Source organism: Ambystoma mexicanum, chromosome 1p (genome assembly GCF_040938575.1).
Source record: "Ambystoma mexicanum isolate Mex_15411 chromosome 1p, UKY_AmexF1_1, whole genome shotgun sequence".
In the NCBI taxonomy this organism is placed as follows: domain Eukaryota; kingdom Metazoa; phylum Chordata; class Amphibia; order Caudata; family Ambystomatidae; genus Ambystoma; species Ambystoma mexicanum.
This window is the reverse complement of record NC_090921.1, coordinates 363,375,043-363,396,438: the sequence shown is the minus strand read 5'-3', so window position 1 is coordinate 363,396,438 and position 21,396 is coordinate 363,375,043. Positions and strand designations below refer to the sequence as shown.

The following is a 21,396-nucleotide window of genomic DNA, read 5'->3' as shown; positions in this document are numbered from 1 at the left end:
GCTTTGATGAAGCCTCCTTTTGAACCCATGTCGACGGCTTCCTGGCTGCTAACCCACACTTTATCCCGAAAGTGCCATTGGCATTTCACAAACTGGCCTCTATTGCATTACCCTCGTTCTTTGCTAATGCATCCACGCCAGCGGAAAAGGCCCTGCATTCTCTGGACGTTAAGAGGGCCATAAAGTTTTATATGAATCGCACACAGGACTTGAGGAAGTCAAAGCAGCTGTTTGTGGCGTTTGCCCCTTCCAACAAGGGGCAGTCATCTCCAAGCAAGGACTTTCCCGTTGGGTTTCCTCTACAATTTCGTTTTGTCACACAAAAGCTTGCAAGCCTTTGAAGGGTACTCCGAAGGCTCATTTTACGCAGTCCACGGCGTCAGCGGCGTTGTGGTCTGGGATACCGCTGGTGGACATTTGCCAGGCAGCCTCTTGGGCATGCTGCATACCTTCACCAGGCATTACTGTCTGGGGCAGCAACATGTAGAAGATGTGCAGGTGGAACGTGCGGTCCTCCAACGCCTGTTTCAGTAAGGTAGGCCCCGCAGCTTCAGGGTTCTTTCTATTTGCTATATCACTCGCTGGGTTTGTTGTCTCATGTATGTGATAAAATACTGTTTGTTGGTTTGCCTGTGACACACCTCCACACATTGGTTGTACTGCTATATAATCTATTCACAGCATGTGAATCCATGAAAGATCCAATGCTGGAGAAGGAAGTTGTTTCTGTAACTCCATTTCTCCAGCGTAGGTATCTTTCTTGAATTCACATGCGCCCGCCAGCCGCCCCTGCAGGCAAACCTGGGTTTGTGTTCCTTCTACTTTGGAGTTTAAAACCTGAAGGGAAGCCGCGGGGGCGGGGCTCTTTATACCAGACGTCCTATTTGTTGGGCCTAAAGCACCCAAAAAGGATGTTGATGGGACACTAAAGTGTCGAAGCTTTCCATAGGAAAACGCGAAGTTAAAGTTACCGAGGTTTCCCAGCCTTACGGGAAATATTCACAGCATGTGAATCCATGAAAGATGGCAACAGTGGAGAAATGGAGTTACAGGTAAGAAACTACTCCCTTACAGGCAAACAACATACTCCTGGCACCTAGGACTCTGCCTACTGAAGCGGCACACCTGCAAGTGTCCCTAGCAACCCTTTCCTCAGAGACCCATTGCATGGTCTCGCAGGACACAAAAGGCCTAATGTTGGCCCTCTTTAAGAGATCGAGGACCAGGTTTGAGACCCAGCAGTCCCAGGGGTAGATGCAGCCAAGCAGGATTCAGCCCCAATGTAAATCCGTTTGGAGGTACACCTGCAGAGATCTTCAAACCTGGAACATGGGGACTCTTGAGGGAAAGTATCCATAATAACCCACCAACCCAGGGCCCAGAGGGAGGTCCTCACGCTAATAGCTCCCAAAAGGACAGTTTGATTAAGGCAAAACAACACAGGGAGAGAGCTAATGGATGGAGTCCTAAAGGGACATGAACCCTGGACCAACGTGAACCCCAGTGACCAAAATGACGAATTTCCCTTCCTGCAGCAGGACCCACCATAAGTGAAAAGAATGGTAAAGGTGCGGTTCCAGCAGCTCAAAGAATAAGGGAAGGCAGTCACCATTAGAAGACACTCACGCGAGGAAGTCTACAGTAGGGGCTACCCAGTAAGGGCCCGACAAGCATGTGAAGTGGCGCATTGGGGTACAAATGGCCATCAGGCGACAGCAGCATCCAACATCAAGGCAGGGAACAAAGACAGTAAAAACAGAAAGTGATACTAAAGTGGCCCAGAAAATGGTCCTATCATGGCAAGCCTGGCCCACCCAACAAGAAGGGGCCAGTGGAAGGACAAGGACAGCCCAGGAAACACACCCAACAGCTGAAACATCCAAACCGGACCTTAGTCCAAGACACAGGGTCTGGCCAGTATGGCCACATCTAATCCTAGAAATGCAGGAATGACTTAAAAATGCCGGAAATCCTCCTACAAGTAAATGAACCTGCCGGACTGCCAAACATCGGACATGCTCGAGTGTAGGAATAGAGTCTCCCCTAGATACCTTTGGCTGCTGTGTGCACCCCATACACTCAGGTTATAAAGCCCGCCCAACATTCACAAAAAAGAAGTGACAAACATAGGTTGGCCCCAAAAACCACCACACAATAATCACAGCCCATGCAGTTCTTTGGCAAGTCTAAGGCCAGGGACAATTTTAAACCAGCCCAAACAACTCTGGAGGATAGCTCAGGGGCAACGTGTTCGTCCTGGAAGAAAGACGACCCAGAGCAGCACAGGTTCGATCCCGGGGCTGCATTTAGAAACCTCTAGAAACCTCTGGGTATTAAGCGTGTTATAAATAACCAGTTAGAATTATAACTATAGAGGATGCAGGACAGGGCTTAAATTGAATCCATGTGTGGACAACGGCCCTGTTTAGGCCTGCATTGCAACAAAGAAAGGACCAAGAAACAAAATGGTTGAGAGCAGGAATTAAATAAACACTGACACCACAGCGGCTATCAAAATGATACATTGGGATACGAATGAGGTTACATCGGCTTTCCCCCAAAACCAATACAGGGTGCTAGAAGCACCCATGGGCAAAACTGGTTACTTAAAGGGCACTTCTCTCCTAGAAGAGTTCATGGACCATGTAATAAATAGGGGACAGAAATTCCTCTGAGTAAAAAAAAAAAAAGGGGTCAAGATTTAGGAGATCCTAAAGACAGCACAATCCCCAACAATGTAATTTTGCCCTAACACAATTATAATTAGGCAGACACTTGCTTTATGGGCCCACTCAACAATCCAGCAGCCTCTGAAATGTGTTTTATGCTGTTTCTATATTTAGTCAGTACAGTACTGTCACTTTAATATCTTACTTGCATACCTGTATAAATGTGTCCATTTCTGGAGTCGGTGAGAGTGGCGTGCTTCCTTTAGAGCCCCTGAATTGATGTTTCAGGGCCTTGCTGTAATCAGAACCAGCCCCTTATGTTCTCCAGCAGCGTAAGTGTGAGCTGCTAAAGTGATCAATTGGAGCCCAGAACTAGTTTGCTGTATGTGTGCAATAGACGTGTGAGGGCCAGTGCTCTGCTCTGGCGTCTGCTGGTTGGTTATGGGAGCATATTTATTACACAGGAGTTGCATTTGCCAACGCGGCCTTCCAAACATCGGCATTTTAAAGTGCTTTGTGATTCAGGCATATAATGTTCCACATAGCTCAGAAATAGAATGCATGACATAGGTTGTCATTACTGCCATTTCCACGAGGCACCAACTAGATGACGTGGCTGTTTCACCACTCTGGTTGGCTGATGCATTATGTAACTGTGGAGCAGACCGTGAAGATTGTGAGGAGGTATCTGGTCAGGTATACGGTGAGTCCCTCATATTTGATTTGTAACCTCTACCTCTTTTTCCCCACCTTTGTTTTTCAGAATGTTATGGAGGCCATGGGGGTAATCGCTATCATTGTGAACTGCTACCTAATTGGTCAGTGTGGCCAGTTACAGAGGCTGTTTCCATGGCTCAGCCCAGAGACCGCAGTCATCCTCATCGTGGTATTGGAGGTACACATAATGAGCAAGGGATTCAGAGACAAGCCAATGTTCCCATTCCAGGGATGGGGAGGTGGGGACTGTGCAGTAGGATACCTGAATTTGAATCCGGGTCAATGCTATGAATTGTGAGGTTCTTGTATATTGTTTACACTGCTCTAAGGCCATCTCAATGCGCAAGGAAGATGCGATTGAGAAGGTTGGTGAGAGTGGAAGAGGGCAGGCTGATTGAGGAGTAATATGTGAGGCCGGAAGAACAATCGGGACGTAGTCGTAAAAAAACCTGCCATGTCCATGATCTAGACATTGTGGCACACAGAGCGGTACAATCACCAAAAGGCCCTAGGCAGGTAGCTCACTCATCCCCTCCACAATATCTTCTGACCGATCCTCCTCCTCTGCCCCCCTAATTGATCCATTTACCTGGGAAGTCCTGCGCTAAAGCAAGAGTTTGAGAGCGATTGATCTGTGGTAATGCTAGAAAGCGTGCGTGCGTGCACACGCGCACTTCACTAGGCCTCTGAAAGGACATACCTATCAGGAGGAAGACGGCACCTGAGTTCAAATGATGCAGCGCCCTGCTAGGACAGGCACAGGCAATTATCTAGATTATAAGATCCTTGTGTAGGCTTCCAGTTCAAAAGGGTTGCCCTTAAATTATTTTCTGGCTGCTAAATCCAAATTGGGGTTAATTAATGAGAGCTGTGCCTGATTCAGGCCTTACGAGTGTTGGACACAGGATTCAGAAATCTGCACGATACCTCCAGCTGGTAGCAGCAGTGGCTTGCCAACTAAAATGGACTGGACAGGCTTATTCTGTGCAGATGGCGAGCATCAACAGCAGTGTTCCCACCACTGGCATTTATTACTTGAAGGGAGGTTTCACAATAGTGGGAGTGCTTAGGTTTACCACAAAGGGTACCCACACGCACCATGCCCGCACAGCCTTACCCCAAACCAAGACGCAACCACCAAGGCTGCCTCCTGGTTCTAAGAGACCATCGCTCAACCACTGGAGGATCTTCGCTTTGCATCTCTCGAGTGGCCAAGCTTCTCACAGTCCCCTGTCAATGAGCTGGTTTCTTGATCTGAGCAGTGCCTACTGAGGCGTGAAACCGAACCTAGAGTAAGAAAAGTATGGCAAATGAATGCCCATGGCTGGATCATAAGGGGCGCTTGCAGGAACTAGCTATGAAAATGGGTTGGCTGGCTTCTTTGCAGAACTGTAAGTTGGTGTCATGATGAATGATGTGCTCAGGGCAGAGTGTGCCCGGAAGCCCAGCATAAACATTAGACAGTCGGAAGAGATGCTGAAGATTACAGGGTACAGATTCATGGAAGCGTGTAATTTAGGATATCCTAGCTAGGGTGTATGAGGGAGGGTGGGAAATCCGCTCGAATTCCGAGAAATATAAGATCGGGATTAAATGCAACAACATGTAACTTTAAACTCCCAGAGATGGCACTTCAGCATGCGAGAATGGTTTTAGGCGCCCTGTGTTTAGATCAAGCAACTGGGATGTAGTTTACTTAGGAATTGATTGAATTAAATGTTGGCAACAAATAATTTCCATCCAAAAGTTGTGAAATGGGATGTGCGTGTATTGTAACTGCAAACGGTGTTGCAAAGGCCAGGTAATGTGTACACTTGCAGTCTTACATTGGCGTGAGCGAGTCGCCTCTGGCTCCCTTCTGTAGCTGCAGCCATAAGGCTGTGAGTGTAAACCTAAGTCATCGCATTGCAGACTTTCTGATTTTTGAATACTACTGGTGAACCTTCCTCTGAAGGTGGCAGCAGACATCTCTGAAGAGGACGGATTGTATATTCTGTTCACATTAGTAAAGTTTGTGGCCTTCGTGTTCAGTCATAATGGAGAAGTCTTGTAACGGGTTTCTATAGCGAACACCACAGTTATTGAAGGTCTTTGCTCTAAGCTAACTGTATATGATGAATGTTGTGTACCTGTGAACAAAAAGGCGGGCTGGTTGCCCAATTAAACTGGACTGCGCCACTAAACATATATCAAAGCAATTGTTGTTGAGAGCTGCTCTGCTAAAGGGAAGGCTCACAACCAAAGGCCTTAAGATTAACTACACTTCATCTATTTCCCTAAGTATATTCAAGTAGTACATGACACCACTCAACAATTTAAAATCCAACTATTTGTATTGTCATTGGTAACTTATAAATGTTCAGGTGTGCTAGTAAAGAGTGACTCAATGTACACAAATGTGCCAACTGTATGGCCATCAGTTTCGCCTTCCATTCCTCACACACTGACGTAACCTGTACCAGTGCAGCTTACGTCGGTTCATGTGGGGCAGGGAACCTCGGCTAATAAGATCAGGAATTTTTCCACAATCTATTGAGACTTTAAGAAGTGAGCGACATGCAGATTTTGCAGAAGATGAACGGGAACTAATAAGGAATGGTCTTCGTTTGCTTGCTACACTTAAGGTTGTGTCACTTGACAGTGAAAGAGTAACAAATTCCTATCGACCATGAGTTGGAAATGATGGAGGGGCAAATATTCTAAGGCTGCACACCCCGCATGAGCAATTTGATTTGATGTAATTGCCTTGAAGAAACCTGGAGGGCGAAACTGATGGCCACACAGTTGGCACATTTGTGTTAATTGCGTTACTCTTTATGATTTTTACACAGCAGGTGAATCTATAACAGATTTGCACTGCAGAAATTCACACCTCCAAAACTGCCCTCACTCTCAGTTTTGCTGGGCGACTGTCAGCAGACACATCTAAGGGTGTGGAGTATGACTAATATCTCGCTTGGCATGCAACGACAGCACCAGGTGAGTAGGATTTATAAATGGCTATGGGCTGGAGCCACGAGAAGAGTTTACAGATAGTGCTTCATGAGGACCTATCCCCCTTGCAGGATAGCGATTGACGTGTTGTCTTGCTTTGAGTAGAACTCTACGGAAGCACAGTAATCCTAGCGGGCCATGTCTGTGTGACATAGGGAACTGGGAGCAGGCACAGAAGCTCAAGATGTGTCACCCGGAAATGTATATTCTGGTTACTACATGAGAAACATCCAGAATTACTAGCTTTAAGAAACAGTGAAAAGTCTTGGATCCAAGAGCGCTAGAGGGCAGAGCTCGGGTTGAGTGGAACGCAATAATTGGAAAAGAATGTTGATGCCTTTTCCATACGACAAGTAATAAAACCCAGTGCTAACAAGTCTCAAATAATTTCATTTGAAAGTCAGTTGATGTCATGATAATGCTTCCAAAAGGTCAGGGTTTTCCCAACTCCCTTGGAAGCAGATCCATAACCCAGGTTCCGAGTGCCAACCAGTCCCAATTGGGACCTTTTGGACCCAGTCCTGGCGCCAGTGGCACCAGGCTCATAAATATGCCCAGTCCCAGCGCTGGAAGCGCCGGGCTCATAATGCTTGGGTGGACTTACCTGCAGCAGACCATGCTGCTTACTTGCCTGCCAGTTGAGCCTCTGATCCTCTTCTGTTTGGAACTACTTTTCCTGTTGGGTGGGGCAGGAGCCACTCCCTAGATTCAGAACACTGGAACTCTTCTGGAAAGCAGGAACTCTTTTCTTACCTAGGCGTGGCTGTGGAAGGAGACACCTAAGCACTACAGGAGGCTATTTAAACCACACCCGATGGATGAATCTTGCTTTGCGTTATTCTGCATCCTCTGCAGCAGAACGCTCATCGTGTCTTCTGCATCTGATCCTGGGCCTAAGGAAAAAGGCTTACCATCCTGAATCCAGTCTTCAGCAACACCTATAAAGACAAGAAAGAACAGGTTAGCATTACGGTCTTCAGTGACAGCTCTTCACTTACCTGGTCCATCGGCTGTCACCAACGCCTCGCGCTGCATTCCGGCATCTGAAAGACAAAAGCTTACCAACTCTTCGCACGCTCCGGAGGCCTTCGGCGCTGCATCCCGCATCTGAAAGACAAAACAAGGTGCGTTTAAAGACATTGGGGAACTTTAATACTCACGTGCCATTACTCCTTTCCACATCTAACCCAGTGGGTATTCCGGCACCCTGCAGCCGCTCCGAACTTGTACCTGCAAAATAAAAAGACAGTTAGAGCGCATCGTGAAGCAGGCAACAAGCGCTTACTTACGTGCTTCCAGGCGCTTCTATTCATCACACGGGCTCCATCTTCAACTCACTTCAGCCCGTCATCCGCCATCGCCGGAACCCTGCAAAAACAAGAGACATCATTACTAAAGACTTTTAAAGACATTAGAATTACTCGAAACTTACCGTTCGTGCAGTAAACGACGGACAGCAGTCCTCTGAAGTCAAGAGGCCTGCTCCCCTTATCCAGTGAAGAAACTGGTTACAGCACCCTGCCCCGAGGCAGATGGAGAGCACGGCGTTCACTTACCTAAGACATCTTACCCTTCAAGTCAGACATACAGTGCACAGAGGTCCAGCCCAAAGAGCCAGCCGTGTGTTACACATCACCTTTGCAGATACGGTATACGCCCAGTCAAGACCGGCGCCTCTACGGGAATCAGGTGAGCGTTACAGTTGATTATATAAAATGTCCTTTCTCATCTATAATAATTAATTGTGGATCTTCTGAAAACCACACTCTATTTGACGGTTTGGGGAAGTGGAGGTTTGAGGAGCCCAGTCTCACTTTTTATTCATGCCCGGCTTGAATAAGGAACCTAGCGAGAAGTCTGTAGGACGCTACGGCTCGGCTAGTGGTACTGCTCGGCCACATAGGTTCTAATTGCATGTCTTCTAGGGAGCTGAGGGAGAGCGGACAGACTGTGTCCTGGGGAATGCTGCTAAATCTAGGTTTTCACTGAACACTTGGGGAAAGGTTTCTTCAGCCAAATTGGGAGAACAGGGATTTATAGCAAGTTTGGAAACATGACTCTAATGTGTTTTCCCATTTAAGTACTTGTTGGGCTAGCACCCTTTGTGTCTGAAGTGTTTTGGTACACTCCCTGTGGACCAAGGAGGCAGAGTGGCTGCTGAATAATTTGCACAGAGGGATACATATGTTTAACTTTAAAGCTAGGTCAATTACAAAGCTTGGCGATGCTAGGGTCCCATCAGCTTTTCAGGGAGGTGAAGTCCAAAGGACACTAGTTCTGCTAGCCACGCCTATTGTTCTTTTCAGCCCAAACACATGTGCCAAAGCGCCCCAAAACACTACAGCTTAGGAGTTCAGCACCACATGGAAACAGTGTCTGGAAAACAAGGACTTATCCCTGAAAGTCAAAGGTTTGCCTGTGAAATGTGGGGTGCGGGTGTGTTGATGTCACTCACAGGCTATTTAGTGCTAGTGACGCCTTCTAGCTGTATGTTTTGAAACTGCATTGTGATCGATGTCTCAGGGAGGAAACGTCACCGGTTCTGTTTTCCTGTCGCTACAGCACTTCGCCATGCTCTTGAAGTACATCATCCATGTGGCGATCCCAGATATCCCCGCCTGGGTGGCAGAGGAAATGGCAAAGCTGGAGTACAAACGCAGAGAGGCATTCAAGGTAAATTGCTGCCTGGGGCATGTCTATGTGCACGAAGGTTATGCTTGTGTCCACTGTGGGAACTCTGTGAGAAGCACGCGGCAGCTGGACTCCCAACGCCTCTATATGGGGCAGCCACCCTGTGACCCGGTTAGCCCAGCACATTCAGTCATGTATGAGAGAATGGGTCTGCTGGGGCCGTAACTGAGAGGCCGGCCAATCTAGGCTGGGAATATCTCGTGGGGTGGTCAGAAAGTGACCTCTTGCCAGCGGTTGGGAGCGGTCCACCTCCACTTTTCATGAATACGTTTTACTGTTCCTATATATTTATTTGAAAAAGAAACCATTCTGAAATAGTTTAGTTTTGAAATAAAATTGTAGGAAGAAGTTGAAACTTGCACTGCACTGAACGTTCCCTTAAACATCATATGTGTCTGTTAGGGCGTATGGATTGCGCGTGGGAGGGGGCGGGCAATGGGGTTTGTGGGGAGTGGGATCAGGCTAGCAGGGAACATAGTTCCACTACTTCTTTTCATACACTTCGATCACTGTCTCTTGGGGAGAATCTGGCTGTTCTCTAATCTCCCTGAGAGGAATTTTGGAGGAAATGGGGAAAACACCTGAAAGATTCATCCCTCCTTTTTAGATGAGAGATCCCTTCTGTAAGAAAGCTTCCGGTCCCAGTACAGTTTGTGATTGTCCCACCGTATTCAGAAATCCTGTACTGTGGCGTCATTTCCAAGATCTTCTCCAATGTGTTTGAGCACGGGTGTACCCCGGCTTTCTAACCCTAATCACAGGCTTTCAGACCTGCGAACGGACACTCTAGTGGAATTATTGCATAATCTCTTAATATGAGACACTGATAAAGTTGAGCATTTTGGAATTCATTCCTTGTTTGGTATGGCAGTCTTTCCAGGGGTAGCTTATGCAAATGGCGCTCTTTCCCAAAGCGGCACACCACCCCGCAGGCAATCTCTGCCATTAAATTGGCTAACAGTTATACATGGTATTTGCCTTACTACCAACAGGAAACACTGCTGTAGCTATGTGATAAACGACATATTCTAATAGTCGAGAGAGGACGAGCTATATTTGTTGCCAGCCTGACATGCCAGTGTGGCATGATTTTACGGGGACATGTTGGACAGTTTGATAAATTAATGCATGTGCCCACTTGTAGTTTTGATCAATCTCTTTGGACTGCGGTGCCTTTTAAATGAACCATTTAGGGCAACAAAGCTGGCCAGTAAGACCGATTTATCTTGGAGGTTTCTAGAGTCAAAGATGGGACCCAGGCCTGCTTCAAACAGCAAACAATCCATTGTGAGAAGCCGGGCACTGCAATTTCCAAACGTAGGTCTTTTTATTGGCGCCTCTGCTAAATAGTGAGAGAAGCACACACGATTCCCTGCGACTGAAAGCGATTGCAATGGTCAGATTAACACCACTGACCGAGTGAAGAAGCCTATGATCGGGTTTTGCAGGATTTTGAAGTAATCTAATCTGGCAGGTATGTGTTTCCGCCTGGACTACCCTGACCAGGCTACGCAAAATCTTCAGAAAGCAGACTATCTCCTTCTAAAATGAAGCCTTGTCGTTGAGCCCAGAAAGCATATATTTGTGCCAATTGTGCCTCCTCCTACCCCCACCTGCGAGGCTAAGAAACTCAGGGTCATCTTTGATTCCACACTTTCCTTCTCCCCCCAGATCTATGTCTCTAAAAAGTTATACCTCCTACTGCACCTCCTCAGAGGTACTCTGCCTTTCCTCTCCTTCCCCCCAGAAGCTCACTGTCTCCCAAGCTCTGGTTCTCTCTAGGTTGGACTATTGTTACAGCCTCTTTCTAAATCTACCTGCCTCTACTCTCCGCCCTCTGCAACTAATCCAGAACAGGACTGCAAGACTTGTCCTTGGCCTCAAGCCCTGGGATTGTATCTCTCCAGCTCTAAGTTCTCTCCATTGGCTCCCAGTGGATGCAAGGATTATATTCAAAACCCTCTGCATTGTCCACATGGCTTGCTGGGGCCTGGGTCCAAAATACCTTCCGCTATCCCTCCGCAAATACCTCCCCTCTCGAGCTCTTAGCTCCTCTACCTCTAACTCCCCCAGGGTCAGTCCATTTTCAAAGAAATGGGCTGGTGGTAGATCTGTCTTCGGCTGGGGCCTCCCTCTGGAACAGCCTCCCTGCCATTCTAAAACATGAGGAGAACCATATCCGGTTCCGGAAGCACCTCAAGACCTTCCTCTTCGCTTCTGCCTTTGCCCCTTCTCACCTACTGATCTGGTCTCTCTTGGCACTGTGCACCTGGCCACCCTCTGTCCTCCGTGCCCAGGTTCCTGCTCACCTTGCCACCCCCCCGCACTGCCTCCGGGCCACCCCTTGCACTGGGATCTGTATCTGTACCCATACACCCCCCTCTTTTCCTTCCTACACTTATCTGACCTACCCTGTCTGCTACCTTAAACTCAGCACTTGCCACTTGCTGGCTGCACTACCACTTTTGTTGCTTTTATTATTATTTATTCTGTTCTCCTTTTGCTCCGCACTTTCCATTTCTCCCCCCTTCCTTGCACTTTTCCCCTCCCCCTCTCTCATACATTTGCACGTTCTCAATGTCACTGGGCCTAGTAAAATCGTTGTTTTATTCTCCCTTGTTCCCCTCCCTTGCCTTGTTGCGCTCTGAAACACTTCTGTATGAGCGTGATAGAAATAAAATATTGATTCAATTCAATTCACCCTTTATAATATCCTTCCAAACTAATAGGCAGTTAACCATCCCAGGCACAATTAACACATTTGCTGGGTTCAACATCAACATCCATGAAACATTTACATTTTTCATCCTGCATTTAGAGTTTGTTTCTAAATGGAAACTTAATGGCAACGGGTTTATTCAATTCCACGTTTTGTCTTTGTGGACATGTGAAAAATAGGAGATTTTCATGTTAGTTTTCAGTGTTATTTCACAGTATTGACTATAAGTAGAATGATACTTTCATATAATTGTTTCAATTTATTTATTTATTTTAATCCCAACTGTTGAAGTATATTTTCCGAAATGTTGACTTGTTTCTATTATGTGAATGTGATTTATCATGAATTTTGAATATTCAGTATGAAAGGACGTAAGGGATAATAAATGATAGAAAATGTTCACCCGGTGTTAGTCCTAGAATTTGTCCTGTTAAGGTTTTATTTAAAGAGAAGCCACAAAGCACTATGGTAGTATAATTGTTTGATTGTTTGTGGACACCTGGGACTTTCTCGAGAATAGTGTCTACCTTTAAGAAATTAGCATGTTGAATCCATAGCACCGACACTTGTGGACACCTCCCGCATTACGGGAGGCTGCCCCCCCTCACAGTGAAATCCTGACCTGCCAAGTGATTGTAACTCTTTTTTGTCTTGAACAGTCTTTGCGTTAAGAATTCTAATTCTTGACTTTTCTTAATCTTGACTATCCCCAGAAACATGAGCGCCAGGCCCAGCACCATTACCAACAGCAACAGAGGCGGAAGCGAGAGGAGGAGGAGCGTCAGCGGCACGCGGAATACCATGCCAGGAAAGAGCGCGAGTCAAACAGGGACGAGGGCAAGGCTGATGCCCCGGGGCCAGGTGCGGCCCATGAGAAGGGCCACTTAAAATCCAAAGGTAGCAGTGGGTCCCACGGCTCGGACAAGCCTAAGAGGCCGACATCACTGCTTGCCGGCAACAACGTGATGAAGCTGAAGCAGATTATCCCGCTGCAGAGCAAGTTTTTGTCAGGGAGCGGCACCACAGGTGGAGGTGTAACATCTGCCAAGTCACCCCAGTCCCCGACCAGTAGTGAGACCAAGCTACCAGGGTTCTTGAGCTTCAAGTTTTTGAAATCACCAGAGACTAAAAAGGAAGCGGCGACTGAGAAGGTACAATCGCCCACCAAGCCATTCAACCCAGGGAAACTTTTCAATTTTGGGGGCAAAGCGGAAGCCAATAGCAATGGGGCTGGAGCCATCTCTAGCCAGCCACGGCCTAACACTTCGACAGACAGTGCCGATCGAGTGCCCGGCAAATCGCACCTCAATGGCGTCTCCGAGGACAGCTGCCCTGAGGACACAGAAATCAAATGTGACATTGAAAACATAGGCCATAAACTATAGGGAACGTGAAAGGTGGTTTGGAGGGGGAACCAGTTCCATCTGTTCCTCAAGCAGAATGAAAGGCCTCAAATTGTCACACAATTTCTCCTTCAAAGCCTTTTTATCACATAAGCCAAAATTGTTACTTGTATGCGTAGATGGCGACAAGCCAACAGAATAACCTGGCCTGGTTTGGAGAGTGTAAATCAAGGCGTTTGTTGCTTTGGTATTCGGCCCACAAATCTCGATAAACTCAAGAAACGAGGCACACACAAAATTGCAAACTTGAGAAGCGATGGAGGCTTGCTGGGTTTGATGCAAGGCAGAGTGATATAGAGAGGTGTGGCTGGGGCGGCTAATATTGCAACATTGAAGGCTGTCATGGGTGAGGATCAGATTGTTTCCTAATACTCCTACAGAGCTGTGGGGGTAGCAGGAGATGGGGAAGTCCACAGCGGAAGTGCATTGACAGATTTGTGGGGCGGAAGAGTGGCGTAGTAGTATTTGGTACCCAGCGAGTGGTGCTGTTCAACATGGGAGGGCATTGGCAGATTAAGGCGTGGTAGCCAGTACTGAAACAGAAGGTCAGGCTTAAGATGCTTTGGCAGAGCTATATTTAGGCTCCAACACTGCAGTAGCTCTGCAGTGTAGTATTGCATTCTTCACACAGGGGTATCAGTGGACGCTGCTGATCAAGATGTGGGCTCTCAAGCAGGTGTGTGGTTGCTGCAGTATTGAAACTGAATTGGTGGCACCAGTCAGGCTACATTGAGAACCTGTGTTGGTTTAGGAGGCTGCACTCACTACAACATCTGAAATAAGGCACATTATCAGATGTAAGCGAAGTATAGGGACTACTGCGGATCAAAGTTTGTTCTATTGTTCAAGCGTAGCTGGTAGTGCCACCTGCCACAGCTGGCAGAGGAGGGCAACATTGTTCAACTGGCAGTGCAGTGGCAAAACCATATGCAAGGTTTCCGGTGATTGTGATATATGCACCAGCAACGGGAAGCTCAACCAAATGAGATGTGTGGATCTGTAGCCCAACACATTTGATGGAATAGGCCACAGATTAGTACTAAGATGTGGCTAAGGCCTGCTGCATTGATGCCCCAGAACACCACCAGGGAGTAGCACAGCAGATCATTATTGTGGTGAGCGATGTGGAGTTACCCAGTCCACAATCTTCGGTGGTACAGCAGGTTTTGCTTCAGGTGATCTATGCGGAGGTACCCAGTGCACAAACATAAGGGGTAGAGCAGATCAGCATTGAGAGGAATTGTGTGGTAGGTCTTGTGGGTTACATGTCATTTTACTGAACGAAAAAATAATGCAATCTGTTTTAGCTAAACATTTTTACTGAATAAACTACCTTTTTTTATTTGGGGGGGGTCCCCCCACAACCCTCTATTTCCCTTCGTTTATAATCCCTCCTCATCCGTTTTAATCACTTACCCCACCCCCCCATATATAGTTTCTTTAAAAATCGGTGTTTATTTTGGTGGTCGTTGTAGTGGGATCTTAGACTGCACTACAAGGCGAGGTAGAACTCCATTGCTGGAGTTGTGCATGCTACCTACGATGGCCCACAAGGTTCCCAGCGCTCTTGGCATGTAGTGCATTTCATGCAAAAGAACGAGGGACGCCATGGATTTAAAATGGCGCCTATGTACTACAAGTCCCAGTGTAGGCCACTGCAACCCTAGATATGGGTGTTTGTAGGGCAGGTTACCATGGAATGTGGATGAGGAATTCAACAGCGCACCCAACCCCAAAAATGAAATCCCATCACAAGCGGATCAAATATCAGAATCAAGTGCAGAGGGGACATTTCCTAAAACAAAAAACGATTCTAAAAATTAAATGTGCACTTGTTCCTCACCCCCTGGCTTTATCAAATGTACCAGATGGATGGTTAGCATAGATGACACGTGCACTTGTTGCTCACCCCGTCGCTTTATCAGATGGAGGGTTAGCATAGATGGCACGTGCACTTGTTGCTCACCCCCTAGCTTTACCATTGGATAGTTAGCATAGATGGCACGTGCACGTGCACTTGTTGCTCACCCCCTAGCTTTACCATTGGATAGTTAGCATAGATGGCACGTGCACTTCTCCCTCACCCCCTCGCTTTACCAGATGGATGGTTAGCATAGATGGCACGTGCACTTGTTGCTCACCCCCTCGCTTTACCAGATGGATGGTTAGCATAGATGGCACGTGCACTTGTTGCTCACCCCCTCGCTTTACCAGATGGATGGTTAGCATAGATGGCTCCGCCTCCTCTGTATGCTGGCTCCACTGTGCCCCATGTTGAGATGTGCTTTCTACCTTGGCCGTTCAGTTGCATATCATCTGATTGAGCTGCCCATGGTCCATAATACAGAGCTGATCACCTTCACAGTCCTCGGACCAGCGGTGGGGGTGCAAAAGTTGGGAGGCCCGAGGTGCATTCACCCACGCTGCCTAGTCTTATGGTGCTTCTAACACAGGGCAGGACAGAGTAAGTGATCCCTTTTCTCGTCCCCAATTGCAGCTACGCATTGGATGTGCCAGCTGTCACCAACTCGCTCTCCGGGGCACAGGTGTCACGCTGAGCCCTGCCTGACCTAGATACAGTTCCACAAACGTTTGCCAAAAAGTTGCTTGTATCTCTACTTGGCATCTAATGGCTCGTGTTTAGTGCAAAAGAGTCTTGCTCTGCCCTGCTATTCATTTTCTATAAAACAATTGGGCATTGCACCATAAATATTGATCATGTCCTTGCCCGATATAAAACCTAGAGTAAACAGAGAATTGAGGGCTGAGTGCAGATCCTGACCCAAGCTAAGAGATGGACACAGTAAGTGCATTTGGCAGAACTTGGATAAACTCCCAGGTACCTTACAAGGTTCCACCTGCCACATGAGCCTAGCAGAAGGATATTTGGGCGTTAAAGGGTAAAATTCCCGCATGCAGGCATGGGCACGGCCTCTGGTTCCTTGCATGAATGGCCGTTGCCAAGAACCTTCTCTCCGTGTAATAGCACCTAACGCTTCTATAAGCCACTGTATTTTGGAGACACGATTCAAATAATCACCCTGTGAGGATTTGTTTTCACCTAAAGTCGTTCCTGTTTCATGCTCTTGGAAAGTTGTGGCCCAAAAAGTGTTTCAAGGTATATAGTATGACTTTATGCTATCTGCCTGGAGCTCCCTAGAAGATTGCGAAATCCTGCTCATTATGGGCTTATTGTGGCCATTGTTCTTGGGCGTTTCAAAGAAGAACTATCCTCCAAAAGGTGTTATACTTAGTCACTCCTTACACCCAGATCAGATCGGTACTAAGCCCACTTTTTCTTCTGTGTGCCCAAAAGATTTGTGTAACTATAAGAAAAAGCCCCACTCCTTAGGAGCAAATCACTCGGGAAAGGTCCAGTCACTTCTGACACCCAGGCCAGATCTTTGACTTTTAATAGCTGCACTCTGCCTCCGCTGCCTTTAGACCTAGCATTGAGCCTCCATTTCCTCCTGAGCACTCAATGAACTTTCTGCTTGGTGAACAGATCCGGACATGTTCAGAATGACATATCTCCATGCATGGATGAAACGTTTTTGCACTAATCAACTCAAATTCCATTCTTCTTCAGACGGCTTAAGGCAGAGAGCAGGTCCCGATAGCGCCTGCCAGGAGGTGAGGCGACGATTGGCGTACGGAACTGGAACTCTGCGTCACTGTATCTTTTTATTTTCTCTCTTTTTGCGATTGGGAAGAATGAGTTGGAAAAATCTACCAAATGTTTTGGTGATGGCAATAAGACAATGTCCCTAATACCTTGTGCATATAGGTTTGGAAGGTCAGAAACCATAGTCTGCATGATTGTGGCTTCCAAATGGGTTTGATGGGAGGAGGCTGGAATATTTCAGAGCTGGCCAGTGAGTCCTTCTTGAAGGTTTCCTGTATCTCTCATGAATCTTTTTCAAGATGGCGGCCGTGTAAGACATGACGGCAAGGATCAGCCATAGCAGCAAAATAATTTATTTTAAGAAGATCAATGTCTGTCCTTACAGAATACTAATCTAGCTGGGAAACATGCTGCACCTTGAGAGGTAAAATAAATCTAAGGAAAGTGCTTGACTGTCGAGCAGTCCAGACGTCCTGCTTGAGCACGGGACCGTGATGGGTGCTAGGTTAAACAATTTGGGTTAGACCATGTAGCCTTTTGCTGCTGTGGAGCACGTCCTGGGTTCTGCAAGCGAGGTAGCCTCCTTCGGAAAGACACTGTGGAAGGATCAACATACTTTAAAGCACTCCGCTTAATATGTTTACATTGCGTTATTTTGAAAAGCAATTTATTTTCTACTAAAGTATGAACTGCCATGGGAATGTTGCACGGCTTGAGGTCCTCTCTTGACAAAAGGGGCGTCGCAATGTTAGGTTTTCCAGCATGGGCAACTAAAAATAAAGGTCCTTTGTGAGCTGGTTTGGCAGAGAGCACGGTATCATAAGATGAAGCCAACCGAATGTTTTCTTTTTTTACTTTAAGTCCGCAGGTTTTATATCTCCAAGAGTAGTCCACCTTTTTTCTCTTTTTAGTCCATAGGTTTTGTACCTCCAAGAGAGTAATCCACTTTCCGGACATATGCAAGCATTTTATAATTGTTCCTGAACTGCCTCCTTCTGAAAATGTTGTCTCTGTGTGATTAACCAAAATGCCAGCACAAAATGGTTTACGTCCCTGCCAGGGGCGGCCCCCAGTTTGGGGTTTTGGGGGGGAGTCAATTGCAAGATTGCAAAGAATGTTGTCCACTGTGTGTGGGTCTACTCTGTTTGTGTGGATGTCATCATGTGTCTGCTCCTGTTTCTAACATTCAATGAAAGAATCCTATTCCTCAGAACTGGTCCATGAGATCCAGCAAAACATTGTACTTTGGCTCCTTTGGTGGATCAGGGATGCGTTGACTAAATGTTCCATTGAACTAAGTGTGGTCATTAATGAAGTATTCTCTGGTTAAGGGGCAGGTGTTGAGGTGGAAAGTCAAATAACAAAGTATCCTGAACCTCTGCTCCATGTACTGGCTTTCTACCACCTGGAATGCTTTGTTTGTTATTGGGCACTTTTCCATATGGATTGCTTTTATTATGTGGCACTTGGCCATTCAGAATTTTTCTTTCCGTCATGGCCACAGGCTGCACTTCACAGCTTAGCTGAATAGGTCACGCAAGACCACATCCTCCGCAAGATCTATATATTAGTAATACATGCGTTCCCATGCTGTGGTGGCACCAGCTTTTATTAAAGGCCAGCACTGCGGCTAAGTAGTTATCAGACCTTCCCAGAGAATAAAGTGTCACATATCAAAGCTTTTGCTGCAGTGGGAACTAAATTCTTCAAAATGATAGGGGTCCTTGTCTCGCAGTTAATCACCCCATCTTTGGCCTAATTCAGGTTAATTGTCAATTTTTTTGTTTACTTTATTACCTTTTAAAATGTCTTTTCTTTTATGAGTACAAGGAGTGTACAATGTATTCCACAGCTGCCTTTCTCCAGATGTTTGTGGGTGTTCCCTTTACTGCTAGCGTTTAACGCTGGCTGTGGTCCTGGAGATTTGCTTAAAAGAAAGAAGCAAGAAAGTTCCCCTTTCCTCCTCATAAGGTCCACAGCATTTACTGCACATAGGGAAGAGGAGTCGCTCTCTTCATCCCAAAGAGCAGCATCTGAGGATGGGGCTGGGGGATGGGGGGCGGATCAATCTTCTGTTGGGCGAGCTGGTAACAAATACTTACTAAATGAAGTCACGTTTGTCTCCTGCTCAGGCCTACCTGATGAGTACATTTGTTTTAGCACTTACATGTCCACAAAGTCTGTTATCACTCCCGCCTTCTCTTAGTTTGCTCCCTCTTATCATTTCTAATGGAATACTGTCACGCATCCTCCATTTACGGTAAATCTCAGTCAAATACAATAACCCAAAAATGAGTTTGTTCTCCATCCTATGGTCAGAACATTGATCCATGCCAACCAATGAAATTGCCCAACCACAAAAGGGTCAAACTAAAAGTTGCATCCTTTAAATCATTATGCTTTTTCATTTAGACGCTTACGACATCCCTCATCGGCACAGACAGACAAGGATACATCCATAGGTCCTCAAAACCCTCTCTCGTCTTTTGACCTCTAGATACTTCCATGATCTCGCCACTGGGGGAAAATGACTTTAAAAATCAAACAAAATATTTGATATCAATAACTAGAAAATATTTATTCCACAGATTTAACATGGCCACCAACCTTTCCCAACGGGTCAAGGATTGGCTACAGTACATATCATCAACGGTGCCCAACTCATCAACCTCCAAATAGGATAAGGATGGGCTGCAACAAGCTTGCTAAATTAAGGTATCTTGCTATCCAGGCTTTCTGCCCATGCATGGGTGTATCATGTAACACCCGTCTAGGCCGGCGTATTACCACATGGAGGTAATATGCGGTGCAGTTCGTATGCAGCTTCCAAGTGATGAAATGCATGCATAAATGATTTGTCCACAAAGCAGAACTGGGGTGTCTTTACCGCTAAATTAGGTTTGCGTGCTGGGTTGGTCATGCTGGCCCCCTTTATCAAGTTGTTACCCCAAAGTACCAAACAGCTCCCCCACTCCAGTATAAATGTTAATGTCGACTCTGGATGGCATGGAAGCCTCATTTTTAAAATGGTGTTAAATATCTCTAAATTTTCCAGCAAGTAAAAAAAAAAAGCTTGAATGTATACATTATTGAACCCATAAATGGCAGCATTTGTCTCTTATAGGATCAGATCTTCCCTTCAAGCAAGGATACCTTTAACACCCTACAGATAATGGATGTCACTAGGTGACTAACAGATTTATTTTCTCAACCAGTGTCTTCTTTATCCCTCAATTAAAGAGTTCTCCCAAGAAGCAAATGTATGAAAATGTGAAAAATGCACCCCTACTCGTAATCTGTGCCCCCGCTTATTTATCAGTTGGATTTCTTGCAACATTTACAATGTACCAACGGTTGCTCTTGAACCTCAAATGCAGAATCAGATTCTGTGTTCGGAATCGAGTTTAAGGGGTGATCGTGGTGTAAGGATAAAACCCCACAAGGCCCCTCTGTGTTTTTTTCACCCCAGCCGATGCATCCACCATGCAGCTTTCTATGGCAGGCTGTGTCTTAACACATATCAATGTTTCCAACCGTTATCCTCCTGCGGGGCTACACCTGTGGCTTTGGTAAACGGGGCAGGTGATGAAAAGAGGAACGCAGTCCCTCATCCGACCAGTAGGTGGACCCTTCATCACCTGGGGACAATGTTCATCATTCTTCTACACACACTACTGTATACTTGTGGTCTGTGATGTCTGTCTTATTTCAGGTGCAAATTCCTGTATAAAGAACGGTCTGGGGCTGTGTTTTGTTTGTTTTTAATTAAGGAAAAAAGTAACAAAAAAATGCGAGGGAGGGGAATAATTTATTTCTTGTTAATTTATTTTCTCATATTTTTGTAAAATCTGCAATAAAAGTATATTTCAAGAAATTGGTTCTCCTATTCATTTTCTAGACTTGTGGCTGACAGCCACTACGAAACGAAATTATAGGTTATTTATAACACGCTTAATACCCAGAGGTTTCTAAGCTTGGACCCGGGGATCGAACCTGTGTTGCTGCGTGTCATCTTGCTTCCAAGGCGAACACCTTGCCCCTGAGCTATCCTCCCGAGACTATCAAAGTGATCTTTAACCGTGAGGGGGCATGGGTAATTGAGATCTGTGGCTAGAGGTTCCTGGGACCAGGAGAAACATATATCTCAATGACTGATTTGCTCATATGTTATGCTATTACTCTTTCATAATGCACAGTCTTGAAGCGCCAAAGGCTTGCCCACAAGTAGATGAATTCCCACCCCACATATAAACGAGTAAACAGTTCTGGTCATCTTGCAATTCTCGGTATTCAGTGAATCTTATGCATAAAAAGATTCTCACGCTAGGTGCAGTGTTTATCAGTAAGATTTTTTATTTTAAGTAGTGTAGACACATGGTCTAGTGGTGGTCACTGACACGAGTTTTGACCCCGAGGGGTCCTTATCAAGGCTGTTGTTTAATACACATTCAATTACATTTGTTGTTTAAAGTGACGTGTGTTGCATCAAGGTGAGTGACAATTAGTGATATAATAAAGTGCAGGTTCACATATGTTCAATGTTAACCCTGTTAAGTTTGCAGTGGGTTACATATAGTC

General features: G+C 46.1%; 1 protein-coding gene across 2 annotated transcripts in view; it reads left to right on the top strand.

Moving 5' to 3' along the window:
• The window catches only part of ANO8 (anoctamin 8), a 525,215-nt gene extending 504,523 nt beyond the window's left edge, over positions 1–20,692 (top strand). For both annotated transcript variants that reach the window (XM_069648985.1, XM_069648993.1), the window contains 3 exons: positions 3,433–3,564; positions 8,943–9,053; positions 12,504–20,692. In XM_069648985.1, coding sequence (XP_069505086.1) covers positions 3,433–3,564; positions 8,943–9,053; positions 12,504–13,175 — 915 coding nt within the window. In that variant the 3' untranslated portion in view covers positions 13,176–20,692. The remainder of the gene's footprint in view (positions 1–3,432; positions 3,565–8,942; positions 9,054–12,503) is intronic.
• Positions 20,693–21,396: the final 704 nt, after the last annotated feature.